Here is a 27869-nt window from a genome sequence, read left to right as displayed (position 1 = left end):
GTACTTTAAACCATCATCTAATTTAATGGGATCATCTGATTTCTCACTAGCAGTGGTTGTATCAGATGTTGAGGTAGGGAGTGTACTCCAAACATCAACAACTGATGCCCCTTTTTCTTGGTACTGGGTTCTTCTTCCTTCAACACTTGATAATCTTTTGATGGAACCAGTGGTTAATACAAACTCACTAGCAGATAACAGAGGTGTTATGGAAGGAATTGCCTCCAAGGAAGTCTTATTGATGTAACCACTGTCCAAGTGTAGACCTGTAGGTTCAACACTTGTAGTGGCTGCTTCACTTGGATTACCACCAAGAGTTACTTGTAACTCAAGGGGTGTAACCTCCTCAAGTTTTGTTGGTGGGTTAGCAAAGATTGATACATCTGGCCCAGTCTGTTGTTGAGGTATATTCTCAAGAACAGGTGATTGAGAAGGACTGGTTTGTGCCAGGTTCAGATCAATTGCATCCAACATTAGTTTGGTATTTGGTGGAATTGGGGATGTGAAGGTAGGGTTAGAAAGCGAAATTGCCCCGGGCATTGGGTTGTGGATGATGGAAACGAGTGCTTCCAGAGCATCATGATGTGGTGACCCTATTTGTACAACCTGTTCTTTTTGTGAAGAGACAGGAGGAGTTTCAGGTATGGGTTGAGATATTTTTACCAACTGCTGTGAGGAAGTAGAAGCAGTGGTTTCTTGTGACTTTGGTTTTGTCACAGGCAGTTGCTCTGGTATCTCATCCTCCAGAGTTGCCTTTTTGGTAGGTTTTGGTGATTTTTGATTTTTCTTTTTATGTGGCTTTTTGGTGATTTTAGGTGTGGGTTTCAAGGAAGTTGTTTTGCTACCTTGATCACCTTGAGCAGTGGGCTCAGCAGCAGATGCCTGAGGAGCAGTGTTTGCTTCTAAAGTCTGCTCAGGCACCTCTGCTTGTGTTTTTCAAGGTGTTGACATTCTTGTAAAAGTTTCAGCAGTTAAGCTGTGCATTTGTAGAGATTCACCTTGGTTTATTACTGCAAGATCATTCTTACTGAATTTTTTCTCAAAATAGTAACTTAAAAATCTTGGAAACAGTAAGAATGATTTTGTTTCAACATTTTTAACCAAATCATTGAAGATTACCTTGGAATAGTTAAAATTTTCTTCTTGTAAAATAGCATATCCCAAGTTTTGAATCTTCAGTGGTATTTCATTAAAAGAAGTGGTTTTATTTGAAACACACATGAGAAGGGTATGGAATAAAAATCTCGTTGTAGGAGGGAAGAAACCTTTTTGTAAGGTATCCCTTTTCATCATTGTGTCTGCATACCCTCTCTCAATAAAGTCAATTTTTAACTCGTTTTTAGGGAAAGAATCTTTACCTTCCTGATCAGCGAGCTGAAAGACTTCTGATATGGATTGCGGTGTGATGTTGACAGTTTTACCCTTTAGAGAAGAGGTAATGGTAGTGACAGTTTCACCTTGTTTTTCAAGGGTTGCATTCTTCCAGAACTCTTTTTGGGTCGTCAAGTAAATTGGTGCATCGGCGGTTAACAAAGTTTTGTACTTTGTTGCATTAAGCATATTAAGGATGGAATCAAAGGTATCGGTGGTGCCAGGCTTTGTGAGAAGACCCAGAAGATTATGAGACGATTTGTGTGGGATTTCTGTGGAGGTAGCCTTTTGAGAGGCCCCTTTGGAAGATTTTGCGGATGATTTCGATTTTGTCATTTTGAAGATGAGAATCGAAGATGAGTTTGTGAAGAAATTTGATGGAATGAGATGGAAACTGCTTTGAGAAGAGAATTTTTTAAGAATTCAATTCGACAGTGAAACCCTGTTTGGGTTTTGAAAAGGGGGGTTTATAGAGGAAAAGTGAATGCTGACGTGGCAACGGTTACAAAAGGTCTGACCACTATGTACTCTCCGCATGCCATCCCCTGGTGAAATGAAGGAAAGTACTTTTGAACAGTACTTTTTGTGAAAACAACTGGTGAAGACAGTAGTTGTAACGGTAATGTAGAACAGTGGATGCTTTTAACTCTCAGTGGATAGCACAGCAGTGGATACAACACTGGTTTTGAACATCAGTGCTTATCAGAGGAAAATGAGAACAGGGGATGACTTTCAGCAGTGGACAGACTTTTAAAGAAAAGCATACTTTTGAACCCATCAGTGGTTATGGCAGACTTTTAGGATTTTTAATGAAAAATTCATTTTTAGCTATTTTTAAGGATGGATTTTTGATTTTCTGAAAACATTTTAATGCTTTTATTCATAGAAAAACAGGATTTTGCCTGTTATTCCATGTTTAGCATGCCAATCCTAGAGATCAAGCTTTCAAATGTGGATGTATCTAATGCTTAGGTTAGCACATCTGCCAGCTGATCCTTAGTTGGAACATGATGCAGAGAAATCAAACCTTTTTCATAGCAATCCCTCACAAAGTGATGTCTGATGTTGATATGTTTGGTGGTTGAGTGAGAAACTGGATTTTTGATGATATTTTCTGCTGCCTGGCTGTCCAACATGAGTGGTGTCTTCAAGGCAGTGATACCAAAATCCAGTAACTGATTTTGAAGCCATAGCAGTTGGGCTGTACAGCTTGCAGCAGCTATATATTCTGCCTCAGCAGTGGATGTGGAAACAGCTGGTTGCTTTTTGCTTTGCCAAGACACTAAGCAATTGCCTAGGAAGTGGCACCCTCCTGAAGTGGACTTCCTTGTTTTATCACATCCAGCAAAGTCACTATCTGAGAAACCTGAAAGCTCAATTATACCATCAGCTGGATACCAGATACCAAGTTTGGGAGCACCTTTGAGGTATCTGAATATCCTTTTTACAACAATAAGGTTTGACTTTCTAGGGGCTGATTGGGATCTTGCACAGACACATGTTGCAAACATGATATCTGGTTGAGATGCAGTTAGGTACAATAAAGACCCAATCATGCTTCTATATAAGGTCTGATCAACCAAATCATCCTTTTGATCAGAAATGGCCAATTTATTGGTTGCAATGGGTGTACTACATGGCTTACAATCATCCATATCAAATTTCTTTAAAAGTTCTTTGGCATATTTGCCTTGATGGATGAAAGTACCATTTTGCAGCTGCCTTACTTGGAGACCAAGAAAGCACTGGAGTTCACCCATTGCACTCATTTCAAACTCAGCTATCATGAGTTGCCTGAACTCTTCACACAGTTTATTACATGTGCTTCCAAAAATGATGTCATCCACATAAATTTGGACAATCATCAAATCCTTCCCTCTCCATTTTAAAAACAGTGTTTTATCAATCCTGCCTCTGGTGAAACCAATGGAAAGTAAAAAGGTGGACAGAGTTTCATACCAGGCCCTTGGTGCTTGTTTCAAGCCATACAAAACTTTATTTAGCTTGTAGACATGATCTGGATTAAATGGATCCTCAAAACCTAGAGGTTGACAAACATAAACCTCCTCTAGAATCTTACCATAGAGGAATGCACATTTGATATCCATTTGATACATCTTGATGTTGTGGTTGACAGCAAAGGCCAGAAAGAGACTGATAGCTTCAAGTCTTGCTACAGGGGAAAATGTTTCATCATAGTCAATGCCCTCTTCTTGTCTGAAACCTTGAACCACAAGCCTGGCTTTATTCTTGACAACAATACCCCTTTCATCAGTTTTATTTTTGAAGACCCATTTTGTGCCAATAGGACTCACACCCTCTGGCAATGGAACAAGCTCCCATACTTGTTGTCTTCTAAACTGTTGGAGCTCCTCTTGCATGGCTTCTACCCAGTTGTTGTCTTTCAGTGCCTCTTGGTACTTGACCGGCTGATGGAGTGATAGAAAACCTGCAAGAAGACAAATGTTTTGGGATTGCCTTCTTGTGAGCACCCCTTCATTGATGTTGCCAATGATTTGATCTGGTGGATGAGATTTCAAGAAGATGAGCTCTCCTTGGTATGGAATAATGGCATTGAGTGGTGAGGGCTGCAGATGTGTATCATCTGAGCTAACCACTGCTGGTGACTTTGTTGACCCAGCAGTGGCTTCAAAAGGTGGTGGCATAGGGGGTAAAGGTGTGGACACCTGCTGACTTTGATCCACTGTTTGAGGAATTTTGTCAGCAGTGTTTGATGAGGTGGAAGCAGTGGTTAAAGGGCTACTTTGGTCAACAACTGTTGACGTAGCAGTGGTTGAGCTTTGACAGCTGTTTTGGACACCTACTACTCTTCCCATTGTGGCAGACTTTTGTTGAGGAATGATGATCTCATATCCATAGTCTGGTGATAAATCCTCTGATGGACCTGCACTGTTAGTCTTGACAGCAGTATTTTCAAAAGTGAATTTTTCAAGAATCAAACAATTCTGCAGGAGCAGGGATTTTCATTGATGAAAGTTCATTGAACTTTACATTCAAAGTCTCTTCCACTGCTTTGGTCCGTGTATTGAACACTTTGTAGGCCTTAGCAGTGGTTGAGTATCCCAGGTGGTATCCCATATCAATTTTGGCTGCAAACTTTGAGATAGAATCTTTTAAGTTTAGAATGAAACATGGGCAACCAAAAACTTTGAAATATGAGATTAATGGCTTTATTTTATACAGAATTTCATAAGCAGTCTTTTTGTGCCTAGGGTTGATCAAATCTCTGTTTTGGACATAGCAAGCAGTGTTTACTACCTCTGCCCAAAAAGTTAATGGCAAACCTGAATCTGCAAGCATGGTTCTGGCAGCCTCAATCAATGTTCTGTTCTTCCTTTCAACAACCCCATTTTGCTCTGGTGTTCTAGGGATGTTGTACTGCCTTACAATCCCTTTCTTCACACAGAAGGCATCCAACTCCTTATTTTTGAATTATGTGCCATTGTCACTCCTGAAGACTTTCACTGGAAGGTCAAATTGCTTTTCAACCTGTGTCATAAAGTCTTGCAAAATGCCTGCAGTCTCATCTTTTGAGTGTAAAAAGAAGGTCCATGTAAACCTAGAGAAGTCATCAACAATAACCAAGAAATATTTATTCTTTTTGAGACTCATGACTTGCACTGGGCCAAACAAATCCATGTGCAACATTTGCAAACACTAGGTTGTTTTGGACTCTTCAATGGACTTGAAAGAGCTTTTATGCTGTTTTCCTTTTAAACGGGAAACACAGTGCTCAGGACATGAAAACATTTTTTTGTGGTAAGCCACTTACTAAGCCAATTTTTGAAATCTCATTGATTGTCTTGAGATTTGTGTGTCCCAGTCTTTTGTGCCATAGCTCTGTCTCTTTGTTAGAGGCAGCTAAGAACAGACAGGCATCAGCTCTGGGACACTCTCTTGACATATCAACAACATAAACATTGCCACTTCTTTGAGCAACAAGTTTTCTTTTTCCTGATTTTATTATTGCTTCAATCTTTTCAACCATTTCTGGTCCAACAATCTTACAACACTCCTTTGTGAATAATGTCCCATACCCCGTGTCACTCATTTGTGAGACACTCAGGAGGTTGAATTTCAGATTGTCTATCAGATTGACATTTTCAAATTTTACATTTCCAGACTGAACTGTACTAGACCCCAGAACTTTCCCTTTACTATTATTCCCAAAGGATATATCACCCCCTCCATGGATTTTGAAATCTTTGAATAGGGCTTTACATCATGTCATGTGCCTGGAGCCTCCACTGTCTACATACCAAAGACTATCTAAGCATGCAGAAGCTCCCTGCACATGAAGTAAAAGGATTAGTTCATTAAGGTTTTCAAAGCCAATAAGACTTTGGATGGGGTCTCAACAGTGTCTGGGCTGATGACAGATGCATGGACAGTGGTTAGCTCAGGGGTTTGAACATTTTTGAGAATGTTTTTCTCTAACCACTGTTGGGGGTCTTGACCAATCATCTGTTGATAACCAAAAGGATACCTGTTCACTTTGGGTTTAGAGGGCTTTTTGTAAGTCTCATAAACATGTGGGATCCTATGGTACGATGGTTGCCCCTTACCTCTTTTGAATTGATTGGCAGGGGGTGCATCAGTCACCTGAATATCTCTTTGAACAGATGTTTGGTTCAGCTGTTTTGTGACAGCTGTTTGGACTAGGACGAACAGTGGTTGTTTCTTGGTGAACCTAACAGATGATGCTGATGAACTTAAGAATGTTTTTGCAGTGTACTCTTTCTTCTTTTCATCAAAGTTTTTGAGATACACACATTCCTTAGTTTTGTGGTTATTTTTACCACAGATGTTGCAGCTTTCAGCAGAAACAATAACATTTGTTTTGTTTAGATCATGTGCTTTAAGATGAAAACAGTCTTTTGTTAGATGATTCTTCTTTTCACAAAAATCACAAAACAGGTTTTTAATCTTTTCTCTTTTCTTCTTTTTCTCAGATTCCTTTGCAACAGAGTTTTGAACCTCTGTATGGATATATTTGATAGGAATGATTCTTGCTTTTGGAGCTTTTACACCATCAGTGGTTGTGAAATCCATTGGCTTGAAGTTTTCAAGGATATCACACTCATCAGACCATGTGGGTTTAAATTGGTATTTCTCAATTTCCTCAAAAGTTGAGGATCCCACAGATCTTTCCAGAGTAATTTTGTTACCAAGTTTGTCGATTATTTTAACCTCTTGGCCATTTTTGTTGGTTGGAATTATCTCAGTTTAACCAGCTTGTTTTCCAGCAGTGTTTTCAAGATCATCATATTTTCTATGTCCAATACCAAATTTAACATTGCTTTAAAGCTGTTTTGCAAGCATAACCTCATACCCTTTACAAGACTCCACCCATCTTTCACAGGTGATCTGGGTAGACTCCAACTCCTTTTTGCAAACTTGGTATTTTTCTACCATAGTTTGGAGTTGAGTTTTGGTTATGCTCTGCTCTTCTTTCAGACTGCTGATCTCTTTATCTTTTTCAGTCAATCTGTTTCTAAGTTCTTTTAATGACTTTTCAAATTTGACTTCATCAGATAAGATTTTATTCCTAAGGTTTTCATTTACCTCTTTGATGTTAGCAAATGCAATAATACATTTGTCTGAACACAGTTTTTCAAGAACTTGAGGTGATACCTTAGCAGCAGCCATCATGGCACAGTCACATTGATGATCAGCTTCTTCATCAACTCTAACTTCTTCCTCACTAGCTTTCTTCTTTCTTCTTCCTTTTTGTCTTCTTTGGACCAAGGGTCAGACAGTGGTTCAAGCAGGGTTTCTGAATTTTCTCCCAGCAGTAGTTCACCAGCAACTACAGTAACCACTGCTTCAGCAACTTCATCCACTGTTTCAGCACTTAGCTGTTCACCTTTAGTTTCAACCCCTTCTTGTATTAACTCTAATGCCATCAAACAAAATTCATCATCAAAAGTATCATTAGAAGCATAGAGAGCAAAATTTTCATCACCAAGTTCATCAGGCATGCTGCTCCAATCAACAAAGCCTTGTGTGAAAAAGCTTTGTTGATCTGGTTATGTCACTGTTGGAGCAGCTTCTTTAGGTGCAACAGGTTGCACTTATGCCTGAGGAACAGGGGCCTGAACATACTGAATTTGTGGAACAGTGGTTTGAACATAATGCACAGACACAGGGGTTGCAACATAATGAGCAGTGTTAACATGTGCTGCAGGGGCATATTGGGTATAGTGCATAGTGTTTTGTTGTTGTGGTCTAGGGTTTGAGCCAGGGTGAGTGATTATGGGACCAGTGGTTTGACTCCTACATTCCCTAGCAAAATGACCTAGCCTATTACACTTGTAACACTTGATTTTTGACTTATCTAACCCCACCCTCAAATTCCCATGAAGCCCTGGGAATTTTCTCCCTGTTATTTTGTAGAATTTGCTTGTTCTAACACTAAGCAAAACCAATTGATGCAAAATGTCCATTTCTTCTAAGTCAGTGGGATCAAAATGTTGCAAATCATTCAGTTCAAAGCACAAGTTATCTGACATCTGGTTTTCAGTATTTGCAGTGAAAGCATAATTTGCAGAGTGAGAATCAGAGTTGTTAAAATTACCCCTAGCAGTTATGTCAATAAAGTGATCATAACTCTGATCCTTACTGCTGCTACCAGATTCTTCCTGACCAAATAGAGCTGTGCTGCCAAATGAATAGTCATCAGCAACTTTTTCAGACTCTTGCAACTTCCTTTTCTGGTTTAACTCCCTTTCATAGGTCAGGAGTCTACCATGGAATTGGGTCAGGGTCAGGTCTTTGAACTCAGCTGAATTTCTGGTGACAAAAGCAATTGTGTCCCATTTTTCAGGCAGTGATCTAAGGAACCTGCTATTTTGAGTTGCATTTGGAAATGTAACTTTAACAAGCCTTAGTTCACTGATGAGACAACTGAAAAGTTCAAATTGTTGGGTTAGTGACTCCCCTTTGATATGGCAAAATGTTTCATACTGCTGATTCAGAATTTCCCTAATGTTTTCGATAACCTCTTCCGTTCCCTCAAATTGTTCCTTCAATGCATCCCATAGTTCTTTGGCACTGTCACAATGTAACAGCCCAGCATAGATTTCATTGGGTAGTGTAGAAGCTATGATGCTAAATGCTTTGGCATCAAGTTCGAACTTCTGAAAATCAGATTCAGTATAATTTTCAGTTGGTTTAGGAACGAACTTTTTGGTGTTCTCAGCACTTGGCACCATAGGAACATGAGGACCGAAAACAACAGACCTCCAACATCCAGTGTTCTGTTGAGCAAGCATGTGACACATCCTTCTCTCCCCAGATGTTGTATTCATTTCTATTAAGCATAGGAGGTTTAAAAAGCAAGCCAATGTTATTCTTATCATCTTGAGACTGTGACGACATCCTGGTTGTTTTACAGGCACTGATTAATCAAATTTATCGGTGATTAAACCTTGCTCTGTTTTTCAACAAGACGAACAAACTATCAGTATCAACGATTTCGAGCTGAACTATTTACGTCAAAATAATTGTTAAATCAAATTTGATTGTCCAAGCTCTGATACCAATTGTTAGGATCTGAATTTGGATTGATTGTGATTTGTGTTTGAATTTAGATGAACAATGAAAGAGTAGTGCAGCGGAAATTAAATGGAAGCAAACTTTTCCCAATCAAACAGAAGAAATGCTTTCAATCATACATTTTCAACACAGAATCAAATGATTAAATTTATTTCAAACTTTGATTACAATGCATGTATGATTTGCAAACTCCCCCTCAACCCGAGCTTAGTATTTGTTCGTGCAGGAAGAATGATGGTGAAAGAGCTAAACAGAACAGTACAGAGTACTGTTCTATTTATAGGCACTAGCAAACTACTGAGCATCAAAGCTGACGTCACCATGAAAGTGACATCTAACCTCCTAAACAAACTCTTAACAACTGACCTATACAAACACTGCTATACTAACTACTGATGTTACAGTTCATTACATAAGGTAAACATAAACAAGTGCTGCATCCTTCCATTGTTGTGAACCCAGCAGTACTTGTCATGAACATCAGTGCTTGAAACAAGGCAGTAGATTGAGCAACAGAGCTTTTAGTTCTTCAACAGACTTTGACTTGATCAGTAGTTGTAGGTCAGCAGTTTGCATGATCAGCAGATAGGAGGTCAGCAGATGTTGAAACCACTTTCAAGGGGAGAGACTTGCAACCAAATATCTGCTTATTCTGGATCCACTGCTTTGATCCAGTTTTGGCTTTCATTATCTGTTCCTATGGTAGGGTTCAATCCCAACAATAATCAGTCTGGTTCCTAATTAAATCTCTGTTAAAACCCAGAAGCACACAGATCTCATGTGCAACACAAAATCCAAAGAGAGCATGCCAGAGTCACCCAGATACATTCATAATACGGTAACGACTCACTTATAAGACATCAAGATTATGTGGAGCCTGAAGGGTCAGCAGGACTTACTGTTAGCCACACTGAGCCATTATATCCAGTTTGTGGGAAGGATTTCCAGCCAACCATCTAAATGCATCCCCTAATAAAACAACACTTGCATCACTTGTAATTATAAATCAAATATTGGCATCTAGAAACCAAAGTAAACTGTTTATATAAAGGTCAAAAACCGCATCTCAAACATAATCTACCTTATCTGGTGCAAACTTCAACTTGCTTTAAGTCCTGTCAAAGAAGTCATCTTCACTTTTACCCTCAAAATATGGAGGTCGAGTAAACATGGATTTGATTCTTCCAAAAAAAAAACATAAAAAAATCAACTAAAATTCGTAATATATTAACAATAATCATCAAATAATCAAAATATAAATCAACTAAAACGCAAAGTACTTAGGGTGAGGGTCAATAGAGATCTGAAATTACCAAGGCTTGTGTCATCGTCTTCCACCCACAACCACTATCTTTGAGGAACCTAACACATATCTGAAAGTATTACACACAAATAAAAAAGGTAGATCGACTCAAATAACAAACAAAATAGGTAGACATGATTGTTACCCTTTTTGACAGAGATGGCAGTCCAGCACGCCGGAACCCTAATCGTCTTACCGGAAGCCATTTAAAGAGGATGTTTGTGTTTCTACAAAACAAAATTAAAGTAAAAAACATTAAAAAATAACCAAAACTGAAGAAACAAAATACATACAATCTCAATAATGGCGTCAAATTTATGCAAAAGATTACCGCTGGTACACGCAGCAGCAGAGTTCATCAAACCTTCATAAACCCTAGAGCATCCATTATCTTGGCTCGGATTCCGACTGGAATCTCTGAAGAAACGTGACACATTCCTTAAACCATGACCTACAAAAAAAAGACGATCCATGTCACAACACAAACAAATGTAAGTGAAATCCATTGAATGAATGAGAAATAGTGTTCAAAATCAAAACACGACGTCACTTACCCTTGACGAAGGTAGCAATAACACCAAAAATACCCTAAATCAGAACTGAGAGGTCAGAATCTTCATAGATCTGGTGAAATTTTCATGGAGGAAAACCCTAGATCCAGATCCAGATCTAGATCTGGAATCGCCAGAGGAGCAGGGAAGCGGGCGATTTTGAAATGGTGAAACCCTAATGTATATCCCGTGTTTTTTATTAGGAGGGTATAAGTGGAAAGTGAAGTTTTCTGGTGCTTAAAAGACTTGTATATCATGCTTTAGGGGTGTTTTAAGGAAATTTCAATGACCTAAAGAGGTCCTTTGGATATGTATATTATATATAGTATAGATATATAAAATATCTTAGGTTTTGCACATATCATGAAGCAACAACTTAGATCCTTCTTACGATCCTTGAAGCTTCCAGCGGATGACATCTAGCTACGAGCCTTCATGGAACGTAACACAAATCCTACATATGATCTTACGGTTTATAAGAGCCTCTAAATAGGCCCGCAACATGGTGGCCGCTACCACCACCCTCTGACACCTTTGCCGCTCATTTCTTCTGCCTTGAAACGTGTATGACGCGTATTCAACCCTCTACAACTCTCTTTTGTTATAAATAGCACCCTTTCTTGATAAATTTCCCTCGGATCTTCAGTTTTCATTTCCACTCTTCAGTTCTTTTAACTTTTTTGCAATTAAGTTCAAATTTAGCCAGTTTTCATTTCCAATCTTCAGTTCTTTTAACTTTTTTGCAATTAAGTTCAAATTTAGCCTCCATTGTTGAAATTGAAAGTCCTAGAAGCGTTCAGTGAGTGAGTTGGTTAAACCTTACTTAGCAGGTAATTCCATTTAATTCGAGCCACATTGCTTCTGCATTGTTCAATTACCCTTAGTTTGACATTTGGAGTTTGACACATGTATTTTAGGTGCTTAGGATCCCTCATTTTTTTAGTTCCTCGTACATAAACGTTCACTTTTGCAAAAGGTATGTTCCACTAACTACAATTTATTTTGTCGGGTTTTGTAATCGGTTCAAATCGACCGAGTCAGACCACAATATGTGGACTCCTAGTCCTTCATAGTTCGTAAAGAGTAATAGCGTATATATCTTTAGTATGATTGTATAGCATTAATGTAATTATTCTTGTTTTTATCTCTATCCTAAAATAGAGGCACCGAATGTAATTATAAATATCATTCTAAATCAATAGAGGGGATCACGGTTTGAATTCTACCATGGTATCACGAGCCCAGTGTGCCTAACCCTAATTTTCTTTCCCCTGCCGACACCATCTTTTGGCCGATCTTGCTTCTTGATCGTGCCCTCCCCCTACTGGTTCTTTTCTTTCTCTGTTCTTGTGCCTCTTTTGTTCTCTCCACCATCAACTTAATTCTCTTTTCTTTATTCTTTCTTGATCGGCCCCACCATTCCTTCCTTTTTATTCCATCCATAACCCTTTTGAATTCTTCTTTTGAATTCCTTGTATTTATTCTCTGTTTGAATGACAATGACAACAGAAACCCCACCTACCTCTACAACTCCATCCATAACCCTTGAATCCAAGATTTATCACGCCACCACAGTATCCAATACCAAAAACTATGTCCCGATCATCTTGGAAATTGAATCGTCTCAATATGTAACCTGGGCAACATTGTTCAAGATCAACTACAAGGCCTTCTTAGTGCATGACCACCTATCTCCTAAACCACATGAAACCACCACCGCCTCCTCTACTACCACTCAACCCAATGAAGATTGGGATCGTCTTGACGCCATTGTTCTAGAGTGGATTTATAGCATGATCTCCATTGATCTCCTGCACACCATCATCAACAAAACTGCCTCCGCCTATGATGCTTGGAAAGCCATCGAAGATCTCTTTCAAGATAACAAAGGTTCACATGCCATTCACCTTATGCACAAGTTCTCTAATAAAAGGTTGGATAGCTTTCCTAACGTTTTGGCTTATTTTCAAGAATTGAAAGTTTTGGCCGATCAATTAGCGAACGTGAATGCTCCGGTCGACAATGATAGGTTTGTCTTACAATAAATTTCGGGTAACCACTACCTTCATTTTACAATGCACGTTCTAAGTTGATACAGGTTGAAACTCGGAAGGTGGAACAAGCTTTACTTGCATAAAAAACAGCTTCCACTGCCCTCTCGGCTACCACCGGTCGGTCTTCTTCAGCCGACTACAATCGGTCCAATGACCGGTCTTTTGGACGGGGCAACCATGGCAGATCAGCAGATTAACAGACCTATAATCCACCCTATTACAATCCTTGGCAACCACCTTGGTTTCAATAGCCTACACAATGGTCCAACAACAACCCTTATTCGGCCCAACAACCATTCCCATGGCCCAACCCACCATGCCCTTATCGCACTACCAACCGCCCAAATCAAACAAACCCGACCCAGCAGTCCGACCTCCTAGGCCCACGCCCGCAACAAGGAAATTATGTTGCTTACAGCCCAACAAACATTGAATAGGCCATGTACAACATGTCTCTTCAGCAGCCCGACCCAACGCATTACATGGACACCGGAGCAACTTCCACTATGTCTCATGAACAAGGTGATTTCCATTCTTTTTCTAATTCATGCATTCCTCAAAATATTATAGTATGTAATGGTAATACAATTCCGGTTATAGGACAGGGCACAAAATACCTACCCAAACCATTCCCACCCTTTGTCCTTAAAAATGTCTTATACTCACCTAAATTAATTAAAAACCTTATTTCAATCCGTCGTTTTGTAACACCCCAAAAATATGCAGTTTATTTTGATACCTAAAATGTCTAGTCATGTTATATTGAATATAACCTAGTTAAATACATATGTTAGTAACTTGTTTAGAAGGAAAGTTATGTGATAAATAAACAACAATACTAACTAGAGGGGGTAAACTTGTTAAAAGGAAAGGAAGTTTTAAATTAAAAAGTGAAACACAAAATACACACCTTGTGTGTGTTCTGTGGATCGACCATAGCCAAAGGAGGGCCAAGAGAAACCCTAAGTTCATAAAATTCTCAAAATCAGAAGGAAATTAAGAGCTCTAATGGATGCACGAACCCTAAAGTTGAGTAATCTAAGCTTGTTCAACGATTGGTAAGTTGAAATTTCTGTTTTGATAATTTGTAGAAGTGGGGTTCAACCCAATCTTGTAGTAAATGTGAATAATTGTGTAGTTTTGAGTTAGGATTGCACAATAGAACAAGGAATTTGTTTGATTCTAGATAATCAAATGATTTGAAGCATAAACCCACTTGAATTAGGAAGATAATGAAGAACATGAATGAAATTATATGCAAATTATTGTAACGGGTAGTATGAGAATTGTTATTGATGAATTAATGATAGTTAAAAACTGATTTGGAATGATTTTTGTGGGAAATATTGGTTGATCTTGATAATCTAAGAATGAACTAGTAGAACCATGCTTTGAACACTTGTACCTTATGCTTCGTTGATGTTATGCGCACCAAGTGTTTGACGAAATGCCTTAATAAAGATGTTAGCCTTGTTAGTCATAAACTTTATGTGAATTGAATGTGTTTATGAAGTAATTGTAGATTGTATGATGTCTTATTAATTAGTGTGTGTAAACAGGTATGAGACATGAATTAAAGTATGAATGGTTATGTATAGGTATTAAGGAAGAGAGTTCAAGTCAAGCGAAGCAACAAGGGAATCAAGATCGAGGTACGCTACATGTACAATTCATGGTTTTATTATGTTTAGTTTTACTATATGATGTTGTAATTGAGTTAATTATAATGGGTGCCACGTGTAGGACTCTTAATGGGTCGAATATCTCGAATTAAAATGCAAGAGAGAGAATGTGTGTAGACCCTTTATGAACGGATCAAAAGATTTAGAATGTAAGGATCAAAACGATGGTATGAAATTCCATTTTTGGAACATACTTATGTGTAAGAATGACGATACTAATGTATCGAGTAACTAGTAAGTTCACGGAAGCCATAATAGCTAAAAATTTGTGAGTTGAAATCTTGAGTGATAAAGGAAGTAATTTAGTTTTAATGAAGTTTATTTGTTGTTGTGATGTAGGTAAATCTCAAGTTTAATGTCGAGCTTCGCCCGGTACGAACACACTTCAAAGCCCGTCACGTGTTCCGCAACTTTTGTAAAGAAGATCATGTCAAATATATTATGGTCTTTTTAGTTATGTCTAGTTGTTAAATTTTAAAGTCCTAACATGTTTGCCTTTTGAAAACTTAGTTGGTTGTAAGTATTTTAACTTAATGGTTTTTGGTATGTATATCAAGGCTCGCCTTGATGTTGTATATTATGACTTTTGAAACGTAGCGTATCTTAAATGAAATTTTGATTGTGAAAAACAGGGGACCGCTCGTAGTACTGATATTCGCTAATTTACACATATTTTAGTCCCCCGTTTTACCCCCATTTTATGCGTTTCGGCCGTAAAATCGTCATTCGGATACTTAATTATCTACATTTTGGTTTACAGGCCTAAAACAGCATACCAGACGAGATGATACCAAAAACGAGGACTTTCCGGACAAAACGATGAAGCTGCGAAGATTCTGTGGAAAAAGACTGACCTGGGCGTTTGGCACGGTCATGCGGCCATATGCACGACCGTGCATATCCGACAAACCAAGAAGATCCGGCAGTGAACCAGGCGTGCAACTCACCGTGCAAGGCACTGAAGGCAAGCCCGATAAGGAACGACCGTTCCCGATCAAGAACGATTGTGCGGATCCGACATCCCAGAAACATCTCGGAGCTGAACGACCACAAGTCAAGGCGTGCAACAAATTGCCGGTGTGGAACGCTCGTGCCAAATGTGGAACGCCCGTGCGTGACCGAAGACTAGTCAACGATCTGTGACGCCATGCAGTATGGTGGCCCACCACCAATAATGCTTAAAGTGCACGGTCGTGCGATCGGAAGAACGGCCGTGCAACTTCGAAAAAGCATTTAAACAGAACAGAACCATTTTAGTAGTAACTCTGGACATTTTGGGAGCTCTGCAGGCGATTTTGAGGCTCCGAAGGCTGCTGCTTTCACTCGGATTCAAGCCACATTGCCCGGTTTTGCTCATTTACTATCCAGATTCTCATTCTTATGCTTGTTTATGGTTTGGTTTCTCAAATCTTTCCATTATTTTGTTATGTTTCAATCATTTAGACTGATTATTATGTATTAATGTAGCCTTTGGGCAAAAACACAACAATCCCTTGCTTGATTATAACCATTAGTATGTTAATCTATGTTTGTAATGACATTTTGAAATGTTTTCTATGATTATCTTTGATGATTAGTTTGCAACCTTGTTATTGATATTGATTTCTTGATTATAGGTAATTGTGTTGGATGATTGGTGCTTGGTTAGGTAAGATAGTTGCAAAATGAAGCTTATTTAATCATGTATTAGTAAACTTTTAATTTGGTTAACTAGTTTAACTTGGTTAAAATGTAGGCACCATGATACTCTAACGGGTTAGTGGTTTAATAAAATGTAATTATTATTAATCAAGAGAGCTTGCCCTCACGGAAGGACTCTAACGGGTTAGATGGTGTTGTTACGAATTCCTGCCATGATTTGTTAGCTTAGTTAGTAGTTTCGGCCAAAATTGCTATCTTGGTGAATTTATGTGCAAGATTTGTAAAATGAACTCGGTTGTGATTTAATCTAGTTTATGCTTGTCTCGGTGGTTACATTGTGTTTATCGGTGTTGCTTTCCTTGATTAAGTGAGGTTAGAAAACTCCTAACGGATGACTAACTTATTTTTAGGAGATTTTTGTAGACATTTATCAATTGCACGTTAAAGAACAATTTTAGGTGGTTAAAGTGTGTTTATCGTTTTAACTTTCCGAATGATTGTCATGTTAGGATTCCCGAAAGGGATACTAATTGTCTCGAAATGGAAAATTGACCGAATGTTTCTAAATGCCAAAACTGACTTAGTTGACATGCTGTAGTTGTGTACTAAGCAAGGCTATTTATATATATTTTACTATGTTCTATAAGTATTTATTTATGCTTATTTTAGTTTGATTAAAAACCAATACCATTTATGTTTTTACCGGTAATTTAGTGGCAAAGGTCTAGTATTATTTCTCCGCTCATTTCCGTGGATCGATACTTGGTTCTTACCGATACTTTACTACATATATGACGGGGTACACTTGCCTCTTTCGTGTGTGTTTTGATGTAAAAGTAATAATCACTTTTATAAATTTAAAACCAATTCGTGTGTAATTTCATTGTAAAAATATGTGTAGTCACGTACGTATCAAGTACGAACGGGTCATGCCCAAATTTCGTTAGATATAATATGTCGTTCTTTAAATTTAAACGAAAAAAAAATTGGGCGTTACGAGTTGGTATCAGAGTCTAGGTTTGAGGGATTTAAGCATCCAATGCTTGAACTCAAACCGAAAGCTCGTGTGAAGTGTGTGTTCTTCCACGGCGCGAAACAAGTAAGTACCTTTAAAAATAGAAAATTTTCATTATGAACAATTTAGTTATGGAATGTTATGGAATTGTTACGGGATGTTGTGGAAGGGTGTATGATGAATCGGGTCAGTTTGGGTTAGAACGGGTCGGAAAATGGCTGCAAAAACATGAAAATCAGCCATAGTATGCTGGGCGTCAACGTAAGCTACGGTTGCTACCGTAGCTTACGGTAGACCGTGAGATAAATTGGCCACCGTAAGACAGTAGCTCAGGGGCATAAGGAAAAGTGTAACGCCCCAATATCCGAAATTTTATATTCGCTAGCATGTTTTACATATTATAGCATGAAATAAAATAACTAGGCTATAATTAGATAAGATTTTAGAATACCAAGAAAGTTTATAAAACTTGGAAAAAGGTTATTAAGTGACAACAATAGATAACATGGGGGTTGAATGTGTAAGATTTGATAAATAACATAATAAAATTAAAAACCCAGTAGTTGGGTGCGTGTGTGTATCGCGACCAGAAGGGGGAAAGAAAGGGTGAAACCCTACTTGTTCAATCAAGGTCAAAATTCAGCAAATTAATGGTGGTTCTTGACACAAATCGAATGCATGTGCTTGATTTCTCACTAATCTAAGTATTCTGATCATAAGGTAAGAAAGAATTTCATGTTTTGGTGCATCTTGATGAAGTGGGTTTTACCAATCCGTGAATCGCTATGAAATTGAGTTATATATGAGCTAGAATCACTAGTTAGAAGGTATATTATGCTTCAATTTGATTTGCTAAAGATTTGAGAGAAAACCCACTTGTTCTAGTAAGATGATGTTTATGTCATTTGAATAAGTAGAACCATTCTATGAATAATTGTGTGAACACTAGAACATTGATATATTACTATGTGTAGGATGAAAGGTTTGTACAAGAATGGTTGATTATGTGAATTATGATGATATTTTGTGAAATTATGCATAAGGTACATGTACATGATGTTTCATATGTTGTATGCACACTAGGTGTTTGATGAAATGCCTCAATGACAATCTAAGTAGCTTTGAATGGGATATGAACAAATGGTTGTAAGCATATTTGCATTGCGAATAAGAAATGTATATAGTGTCATTGATATAGCATAAATGATGATACGGATACATGAGGATAAGCCGAAAGTTTGTATGATGAACTGTTGACTTTTTGAAGGTCAACTACGCATAAGAAGCATGATTTGGTTTGTGGTCGTAGAGGTAGGATTATAGGAAGTTGTATGGTACATGTTATGTTAGTATGTGTTAATTTTGATTACATGATGAATTCCATGAGTTTTAAAGGATATGAATTGAGTTATATGTCATATGCTTGTTAGTTGTCACTAATGAAAGTCAAAAATGTGAAATATACAATTGGTATGATCTTTAACAAGGACAATTGTGAAGGCTAATGAGAATGTGATTTCGGTGACTTGAAAGTATAGGAACCATATCAACATGGACACGAGCATGGAAGGACAATGGGCCAAGGGCAATTATAGAAGCTATGCACGAACTCGGACGCACGAGGTAAGTGATTTCCTTAATCGCTTCTTAGTTGTTTATGTTGTTTATGTAAAGTTATGTGCTAGTTAGTTAAGTGTGTTAATTGAGGACCAATAAGGATGTGTTGTATGAAACCAATGATTTTCGTTAAGTAGATGTAACGGGTCAAATGTAGTCTTGATGTTATAACAGAAGGGAGAGTAAGAAAGGGCTACGGTATGATAACCGGGTAATGGGTAGAATTACGCATAAGTACGCTAACGATAAGCGGGAGTATGGATAAGTAGTCGAAGGACTTGATTATGATTTATGACTAATGGGTAAACGATTTCATGAATATAACTTGGGCTAGCGAAGATTAATTTAGTATAATCATTTAAAATGAATGAATTAACACACAACGAGTATCGGGCGCGTAAACCCGGGTACGAAACTCCAGATAGTGTAGAAAGTATTATGCTATAATGATCATGTAAGTTTTGGGCTAAAACGAAAGTGTTGTTTGATGAATTCATGAACGGGTCGAATAACCGTAAATGAATCATAAGCCGATAGCGTATAAGTTAAGAATTTCCTTAATCCGGATGTGGGATTTTGAGTCCATAGGGTAGAGGACCAATTTACAAGCATGTAGGAAGAAACGGGAGGTTAAACGGGTTGAAAGTTATGCGAGTTTTAGTGCGCGCGAACGACGAAACAACACAACAGGAAAAACCAACATTTGGGAGGCTGTCGCCGACGCCCTCTGGAAAGCCAGTTTTTGCTGAGGGTTATCTTGCTGCCTACGGAGGTTTTGGGCTACGGACAAATGCAAGGATCGTCGCCGACGCCCTCCCCATGTACAAAAAGCTGAAATTTGGTTATTTATGTTATTTACGCATTGTAGGCTTCGGTATATTATCCGTGGTCTATGGCGAGCCTTCTAAACATGATTTTGGGCGTTCCCTTGACGCTGAGTTGTAAACCCAAGTCTAAGTACCATGTAATTAATGTATGGATATATAAGAGGTATGTAAGATCTTGGACGTGTATTTAAGTATATATGAAGGTACGTATGAGTGTATGCAAGTAAGTAGAGACATAGTAATGCATGTATGTACGTAGATGTGTATTTATGTATGTGTGAAGATACGTATGTGTGTATTAACGTATGTAGAGACGTAGTAATGTATATGCGTATGTAGATATGTATTTGGCATATATGAATGTACGTATGAGTATATGTAGGTACGTAGAGATATAGGAAGGTATGTACGTATGTAGACGTGTATGTATACATGTAAGAATGTTCGTGTGCATGATTTAGATATGTCTAGTAATACGTTATTAATAGTGTGCCTTGAGAATGAAAAAGTAATGCAGGTACATTATTGATGCCTCACCAGAACATGGATATGCGGATGAAATGCTTAAAGTTAGAAAGATAACGCAATGGGAAGTGTACGAGATTGAATCTTGTTTATATATTGTGTACTAATGTGATGAATGTATGTGGTGAGTGCAGGTTGTACGAATCACGGGCGGTTATCACGAGGAGTAGAGATCGAAGACCGAGTCACAAGATAGATTGTACGGGAATAGTTGAGTATGTATTTTAGTAAGCAGGATTTATACTTTATTTTTGTAAAAGATACATATTAAAATGAACTTTTAAGTAGGTCAAGATGTTTGTAATGAAAGAAATTTTATGGCACGAATTTCCGCTGCGACTTTTTGTCAAGCACGTATTAGGGTCTTACAAAAAGACGCCACCGTAAGCTACGGTAGCCACCATAGGTTACGGTGGGGACCATTTTCAGCCAAATTCAAATATGTTGTTCTGTTTGATGTTTTTGTCACACGGGAAGTATTAAAAACGTTATAATAAGACACTAAAGGATAAGAAAGTGACACCAAGATATATGGAAGAAAGAATACCAAGATATTGGTTGTCAGAAACGTTGAGTTTTCAAAGGAAGTTTAAGTATGAATTAGTCGCGAGTAATTTCTTTGACATATTAAAAAGAATGAGTGCTATGTATTACTAGCTTGATTACATGATGGAAAGGATGAATGAATGTTTAAAATAAAGAATGATGTTTATGTGTAGATGGCGGATACGAATGATGACGAAGCGGCACAACAAGAACAACTAAAAACTATGATTTGGAAGAGGTTGGAAAGGAAATCCAGGCAAATATTCCTCGGTTAGCCCAAGAAGTAGAGAGTCATGTGTTAGAAGTGGTGGAAATGATGATGGCAAGTAAGATGGACGAGTTAAAAGGGATGATTGGTGAAATACAAGGAAAGAAGGGGGCTCGCAAATGCACATACAAGGAATTTATGGCGTACAATCCTCTACCCTATAAAGGAGAGATTGACCCTATATCATGTCAAAGGTGGATCGCAAGTACGGAGGCGGTGTTCGTAAGGAGCCACTGTGAAAAGGAAGATCAAGTAATGTTTGCAACCGGTTTGTTACAACTGCAAGCTAAAGACTGGTGGGATGCTTACAGTAAAGAAATTGGTGAAGATAAGGTTCAAGTGTTGACATGGCAAGAGTTTAAGGAACCTTTCCTAAAGTACCACTGTCCACAATCTGCCATTGACAGGATCCAAGAAGATTTCTTACATCTTCATCAAAAAGACGAAACAATTGATGAAATCACCAACACTTTTCTTGACAAGCTGAAATTCCGTAAAGAAATAGCGGGAACGGAAAGAATAAGGTTAAACCGCTATCATGGTATGTTGAAAGCCGAATATCGGGAGTTCATAACTCCCTCTAAATGTGAAACCTTGAACGAGCTCATTAATTAGGCCCGAGATAGGGAGATTGAACTAAGAAGACAAGGAGAAAGAGGTGAGAAGAGAGTGTCTGAGAATGTTCCCAGCTTAAGCCCGTCAAAGAAACAGAGATTTCAAGATCATGGCAAGAAGGATAAGGCGAAAGGTAGCATTCCGAAATGCAAGACTTGTGGAAAGCTACACATGGGGGAGTGCTTGAAAGGGAATAAGGGTTGTTATAATTGTGGTCAAGAGGGATATCCATACTATAAATGTCCTAATCCTACCAGAGCATGTTATAACTGTTTCCAACCGGGTCATATTAAGGCTGAATGTCCCAAGCTTCAACAGAAAACCAATAAGGAAGTAAGAAAGGAGGAAGTCCCAAGAGCTAAGGGGAGGATGTTTCAGATCTCGACCGAAGAAGCAAAGGACCACCCGAATGTTGTGTCAGGTATATTCTTATTGAACTTGATACCTACGTATGTGTTATTTGATATTGGAGCCAGTAGATCATTTGTATCAAGTGAATTAGTATCACACCCCTCTTTTAGAATCGAAAGAATGAATGTCCCATTAGAAGTAGAAATAGCGGATAGTAAGAGTTATTTGTTGCACGAAGTTTGTAAAGATTGTGAAATCATCGTTGAAGATGAGAAGTTTGCCATTGATCTTATTCCCATGGTATTGGGAGAATTCAAGTTTGTAGTTGGCATGGATTGGTTAGCCAAACATCATGCCGAAATCCAATGCGAGAAGAAGGTGATTCATGTGTTAACGCCGGGAGGAAAATGAGTGAGTATACAAGGGGAAGGAAATGTTAATTCAAAGCTTTGTTATATAGTCCAAGCATTCAAGTATGTGCGAAATGGAAGCAAGGCGTTTCTAACTTACGTGATAGATACTAACCAGAATACCCCCAAGATAGAAGAAGTTGAAGTTGTGAACGAGTTTCTTGACGTATTTCCGGAAGATTTGCTGGGGCTTCCACTAGAACGTGAAGTGGATTTTAAGATTGAATTGTATCCCGATGCCAAACCCATAGCCAAAGCTCCTTATAGGTTGGCCCCAACTGAAATGCGGGAGTTAATGGTTCAGATACAAGAGTTACTCGACAAGGGATTTATACGCCCGAGCGTATCGCCTTGGGGAGCGCCTGTTCTTTTTGTCAAAAAGAAAGATGGTTTGATGCGCATGTGCATCGACTATCGAGAGCTGAATAAGCTAACGGTGAAAAACTGATACCCGTTGCCCCGAATCGATGATCTCTTCGATCAGTTACAAGGGGCAAGTTGGTTTTCAAAAATTGATTTACGGTCTGGATACCATCAGTTAAGGGTACGAGATGAGGATGTGGCGAAGACGACTTTTAGAACGCGATACGGACATTACGAGTTCTTAGTAATGTCCTTTGGGTTAACGAACGCGCCTGCCGCGTTCATGGATCTTATGAATCGAGTTTGTCGGGCCATGTTAGACAAATTTGTTATAGTTTTTATTGATGATATCTATGTTTATTCCCGAAGCAAAGCCGAACATGCATGCCATTTACGCGAAATTCTTGAAGTGCTCCGCAAGGAGAAATTGTACACGAAATTCTCTAAGTGTGACTTCTGGCTTAGAGAAGTACAATTTCTCAGTCATGTGATTAGTGCGGATGGTATCTTAGCAGATCCGTCAAAAGTGGAAGCTGTTATGAAATGGGTGCCACCAAAGAACCCAAGCGAAGTGAGAAGCTTTTTGGGTTTAGCAGGCTATTATAGGAGGTTTATTCAAGACTTTTCTAAATTAGCCCTGCCGTTGACCAAGTTAACCAAGAAGAATGAGAAGTTTACATGGGGTACAGATCAAGAGAAGGCGTTTCAAACTCTGAAAGAGAAACTGTCGAGCACCCCGGTATTAACCCTACCTGATGGAACGGGAGACTTGGTGGTGTTTACTGATGCATCACACCAAGGGTTAGGATGTGTCTTGATGCAAAGGGGTAGAGTCATTGCTTATGCTTTAAGGCAATTGAAACCACACGAAGGTAATTATCCAACCCATGATTTAGAATTAGCAGCAGTAGTGTTTGCTTTGAAGATATGGAGGCATTATCTATACCGAACAAAAAGCACAATTTAATCTGACCACAAAAGCCTTAAATACTTTTTCGAGCAAAAGGATTTAAATATGAGGCAACGAAGGTGGTTAGAACTTCTAAAAGATTATGATTGTGAAATCCTTTATCATCCGGGCAAGGCAAATGTAGTGGCCGATGCCCTGAGCCGAAAGGATTATCCGCCTCCAATTCAAGTGAAATCAATGAAAATGGTAGTTACACCTCGATTTCTCGAAATGATTAAGGAAGCCCAAGTCAAGTCGCTGAGCAAAATGGATTCAAGGAAAGAAAGAACAAAGGGGTTCGTTGAAAAATTAGAAGAAAGACCCAATGGAATTAAATCAATGTATGGCGGGATATGGATACCTCGATTTTGTGAAGCAAAAGACGTGATACTTGATGAAGCTCACAAGTCCTGATTTACGGTTCATCCAGGGGCTACAAAGATGTATCTAGATTTGAAGAAAAGCTATTGGTGGCCCGAGATGAAACAGGATATTGTAAAATATGTTGCAAAGTGTCGAACTTGTTCCCAAGTTAAGGCGGAACACTAGAAACCTTGTAGCATGATTCAACCATTGGAAATTCCGGTGTGGAAATGGGAAATTGTGACCATGGATCTTGTAACTAAACTCCCAAAGACAAAGAAAGGGCATGATGCCATATGGGTGGTCATAGATCGACTCACCAAAAGCGCTCACTTTTTACCTATCCGGGAAACTGCTACCTCAGAAAAATTGGCGGAAATTTATGTAAACGAGATTATATCTCGTCACGGGGTACCCGTATCCATTATTTCAGATCGAGATATCTGATTCACATCTCGATTTTGGCAAAGGTTTCATGATGAGATGGGTACAAAATTACATTTCAGTACCGCCTACCACCCACAAACAGATGGTCAATCTGAACGGACCATCCAAACGCTCGTTGATATGTTAAGAGCGTGCGTGATGGATTTTGGGGGAAGTTGGGATGATCATCTACCCTTGGTAGAATTTTCATATAATAATAGCTATCATAGTGGTATATAAATGGCCCCATATGAAATGCTATGCGGAAGGAAATGTCAGACTCCCATATGTTGGGAAGATTTGGGACAAAGAGAAATTGCACCTAGCGACGTAGTAGCCATAACTAACGAGAAGATTGATCTTATACGGGCTAGATTAAAGGCGGCACAAGATCGACAAGCAACATATGCAAATCAAAGAAGACGTCCTCTTGAATTCCAAGTTGGGGATTATGTGTATTTGAAAGTATCCCCATGGAAAGGCGTAATATGTTTTCGAAAGCGCGGGAAATTGGGTCCGCGATACATAGGACATTTTAAGGTTCTAGCACGAGTTGGAAGGGTAGCATATCAATTGGATTTACCGCCAATTTTAGAAGGGATTCATAATATATTCCATGTATCTCAACTAAGGAAGTGTCTATCGGATGAAACCGCTTGCGTTTCTCACGATGATATTGTATTAGATGAAAGATTGAATTACGTTGAAAGACCGATAGCTATCAAGGATTCTATGGTAACGCACCTTCGAAACAAGGCTATAAAGCAAGTCTTGGTGCAATGGCAACATCGGAAAGGATCAGATCTTACATGGGAACTGGAAGATGATATGAGGGAGCATTACCCGGCATTATTTGGTACGTATTAAGGTTTCGGGGAAGAAACCTCTTTTAAGGGGGGTAGATTTGTAACACCCCAAAAATATGCAATTTACTTTGATACCTAAAATGTCTAGTCATGTTATATTTAACCTAGTTAAAAACATATGTTAGTAACTTGTTTAGAAGGAAAGTTATGTGACAAATAAACAACAATACTAACTAGAGGGGGTAAACTTGTTAAAAGGAAAGGAAGTTTTAAATTAAAAAGTGAAACACAAAATGCACAACTTGTGTGTGCACTGTGGATCGACAAGAGCCAAAGGAGGGCCAAGAGAAACCCTAAGTTCATAAAATTCTCAAAATCAGAAGGAAATTAAGAGCTCTAATGGATGCATGAACCCTAAAGTCGAGTAATCTAAGCTTGTTCAACGATTGGTAAGTTGAAATTTCTGTTTTGATGATTTGTAGAAGTGGGTTTCTACCCAATCTTGTAGTAAATGTGAATAATTGTGTAGTTTTGAGTTAGGATTGCACAATAGAACAAGGAATTTGTTTGATTCTAGATAATCGAATGATTTGAAGCATAAACCCACTTGAATTAGCAAGATAATGAAGAACATGAATGAAATTATATGCAAATTATTGTAATGGGTAGTATGAGAATTGTTATTGATGAATTAGTGATAGTTAAAAACTGATTTGGAATGATTTTTGTGGGAAATATTGGTAGATCTTGATAATCTAAGAATGAACTAGTAGAACCATGCTTTGAACAATTGTATCTTATGCTTCGTTGATGTTATGCACACCAAGTGTTTGACGAAATGCCTTATTAAAGATGCTAGCCTTGTTAGTCATAAACTTTATGTGAATTGAATGTGCTTATGAAGTAATTGTAGATTGTATGATGTCTTATAAATTGGTGTGTGTAAACGGGTATGAGACATGAATTAAAGTATGAATGGTTATGTATAGGTATTAAGGAAGAGAGTTCAAGTCAAGCGAAGCAACAAGGGAATCAAGATCGAGGTACGCTACATGTACAATTCATGGTTTTATTATGTTATTGTTTTACTATATGATGTTGTAATTGAGTTAATTATAATGGGTACCATGTGTAGGACTCTTAATGGGTCGAATATGTCGAATTAAAATGCAAGAGAGAGAATGTGTGTAGACCCTTTATGAACGAGTTAAAAGATTTAGAATGTAAGGATGAAAACAATGGTATGAGGTTCCATTTTTGGAACATATTTATGTGTAAGAATGACGGTACTAATGTATCGAGTAACTAGTAAGTTCACGGATGCCATAATGGCTAAAAATTTGTGAGTTGAAATCTTGAGTTATAAAGGAAGTAATTTAGTTTTAATGAAGTTTATTTGTTGTTGTGATGTAGGGAAATCTCAAGTTTAATGTCGAGCTTCGCCCGGTACGAACACACTTCAAAGCCTGTCATGTGTTCCGCAACTTTTGTGAAGAAGATCATGTCAAATATATTATGGTCTTTTTAGTCATGTCTAGTAGTTAAATTTTAAAGTTCTAACATGTTTGCCTTTTGAAAACTTAGTTGGTTGTAAGTATTTTAAGTTAATGATTTTTGGTTTGTATATCAAGGCTCGCCTTGATGTTATATATTATGACTTTTGAAACGTAGCGTATCTTAAATGAAATTTTGATTGTGAAAAACAGGGGACTGCTCGTAGTACGAACGGGTCATGCCCAAATTTCCTTAGATATAATATGTCGTTGTTTAAATTTAAACGAAAAAAAATTTTGGCCGTTAAACATTTTACCACGGACAACTCTGTATGTGTTGAATATGACCCGTTTGGTTTTCTTGTGAAGGACCTCAAGACGCGAGCCCCTCTACTGCAATGCAATAGCAGCGGTGATCTCTACCCTCTGGTGCTCGGGTCCTCCTCCTCACATCCAACTGCTTTTGCCGCTATCTCTGCTCAGCTTTGGCATCAACGTCTTGGTCACCCAGGAGGTCAATCTTTAAATTCATTAAAAACTTCTTGTTCTGTTTCTTTTGACAATTTAAATAATAATGTATGCCAAGCTTGTGTTTTTGGAAAAAGTATTCGTTTACCATTTTTTGCTTCTACTAATTATACTGTTCAACCATTTGATTTTATTCACAGTGACGTTTGGACTTCCCCGATCATAAGTTCGTCTGGTCATAAATATTACGTATTATTTTTAGACGACCACGTAGATTTTTTATGGACCTACCCAATAAACCAAAAATCCCAAGTCTTCCCTGCCTTTACACACTTTGCCACAAATATAAAAACACAATTTGAACGAACCATAAAAACTTTTCAATGTGATAATGGTAGGGAATACGTAAACACTTCTTTCCAAAACTTCTTCACCACAAATTGCATTCTTTACCGTTTATCTTGTCCCTACACCTCCTCTCAAAACGGCAAAGCTGAACGTAAAATTTGAACCATCAATAACATGATTCGTACCCTCATGGCCAATGCCTCCCTTCCCCCCCCCCCCATTTGTGGCACTTCGCACTTGAAACCGCATCTTATTTACTCAACATCCTACCTAACAAAACCTCCAAAAACAACACACCT

The 27869-nt window shown here is 38.3% G+C and overlaps 3 protein-coding genes and 4 long non-coding RNA genes across 7 annotated transcripts; 6 read left to right on the top strand and 1 right to left on the bottom strand.

Annotated features, from left to right (window-relative positions):
• Window positions 1-9690: 9690 nt before the first annotated feature.
• LOC110871434 lies at window positions 9691-10454 on the bottom strand. Its single transcript, XR_004864304.1, has 4 exons — window positions 10398-10454; window positions 10263-10311; window positions 10031-10130; window positions 9691-9905 (listed from the first exon to the last, which is right to left on the bottom strand). It is a non-coding gene; the product is annotated as an uncharacterized LOC110871434 (long non-coding RNA).
• A 1848-nt stretch (window positions 10455-12302) lies between these two features.
• LOC110870499 lies at window positions 12303-12848 on the top strand. Its single transcript, XM_022119675.1, has one exon. The coding sequence runs from the start codon at window positions 12303-12305 to the stop codon at window positions 12846-12848; it is 546 nt and encodes a 181-aa protein (XP_021975367.1).
• Window positions 12849-13813: 965 nt separating this feature from the next.
• Window positions 13814-15011, top strand: LOC118481331. Its single transcript, XR_004865511.1, has 3 exons — window positions 13814-13915; window positions 14456-14509; window positions 14879-15011. It is a non-coding gene; the product is annotated as an uncharacterized LOC118481331 (long non-coding RNA).
• Window positions 15012-17794: 2783 nt separating this feature from the next.
• LOC110871435 lies at window positions 17795-20490 on the top strand. The gene is made up of 3 exons (XR_002553733.2): window positions 17795-17915; window positions 18734-18818; window positions 20299-20490. It is a non-coding gene; the product is annotated as an uncharacterized LOC110871435 (long non-coding RNA).
• A 551-nt stretch (window positions 20491-21041) lies between these two features.
• Window positions 21042-23684, top strand: LOC110870500. The gene is made up of 4 exons (XM_035976110.1): window positions 21042-21502; window positions 21605-22322; window positions 22419-22666; window positions 23087-23684. The coding sequence occupies exons 1-4, from the start codon at window positions 21042-21044 to the stop codon at window positions 23682-23684; spliced, it is 2025 nt and encodes a 674-aa protein (XP_035832003.1).
• Window positions 23685-24695: 1011 nt separating this feature from the next.
• On the top strand, window positions 24696-25322 carry LOC110870501. The gene has a single exon (XM_022119677.1). It carries the CDS (start codon window positions 24696-24698, stop codon window positions 25320-25322), a length of 627 nt encoding a protein of 208 aa, XP_021975369.1.
• Window positions 25323-25586: 264 nt separating this feature from the next.
• Window positions 25587-26838, top strand: LOC110871437. Its single transcript, XR_002553734.1, has 3 exons — window positions 25587-25710; window positions 26251-26304; window positions 26675-26838. It is a non-coding gene; the product is annotated as an uncharacterized LOC110871437 (long non-coding RNA).
• Window positions 26839-27869: the final 1031 nt, after the last annotated feature.

The sequence above is a fragment of the Helianthus annuus genome, chromosome 8 (assembly GCF_002127325.2).
Source record: "Helianthus annuus cultivar XRQ/B chromosome 8, HanXRQr2.0-SUNRISE, whole genome shotgun sequence".
Lineage (NCBI taxonomy): Eukaryota > Viridiplantae > Streptophyta > Magnoliopsida > Asterales > Asteraceae > Helianthus > Helianthus annuus.
Note: the sequence above shows the minus strand (reverse complement) of the source record. Positions and strands in the feature narration are given on the sequence as shown.

Bases quoted from the DNA above. Each gene is read 5' to 3' on its own strand.
- LOC110870499 (XM_022119675.1), top strand. From the start codon at position 12,303: ATGACAACAGAAACCCCACCTACCTCTACAACTCCATCCATAACCCTT.
- LOC110870500 (XM_035976110.1), top strand. From the start codon at position 21,042: ATGGACGAGTTAAAAGGGATGATTGGTGAAATACAAGGAAAGAAGGGG. The intron at 21,503-21,604 runs GTTAAACCGCTA...GGCCCGAGATAG, and splicing joins GCGGGAACGGAAAGAATAAG to GGAGATTGAACTAAGAAGAC. The intron at 22,667-23,086 runs GTTACTCGACAA...TTATTCCCGAAG, and splicing joins TTAATGGTTCAGATACAAGA to CAAAGCCGAACATGCATGCC.
- LOC110870501 (XM_022119677.1), top strand. From the start codon at position 24,696: ATGGCCCCATATGAAATGCTATGCGGAAGGAAATGTCAGACTCCCATA.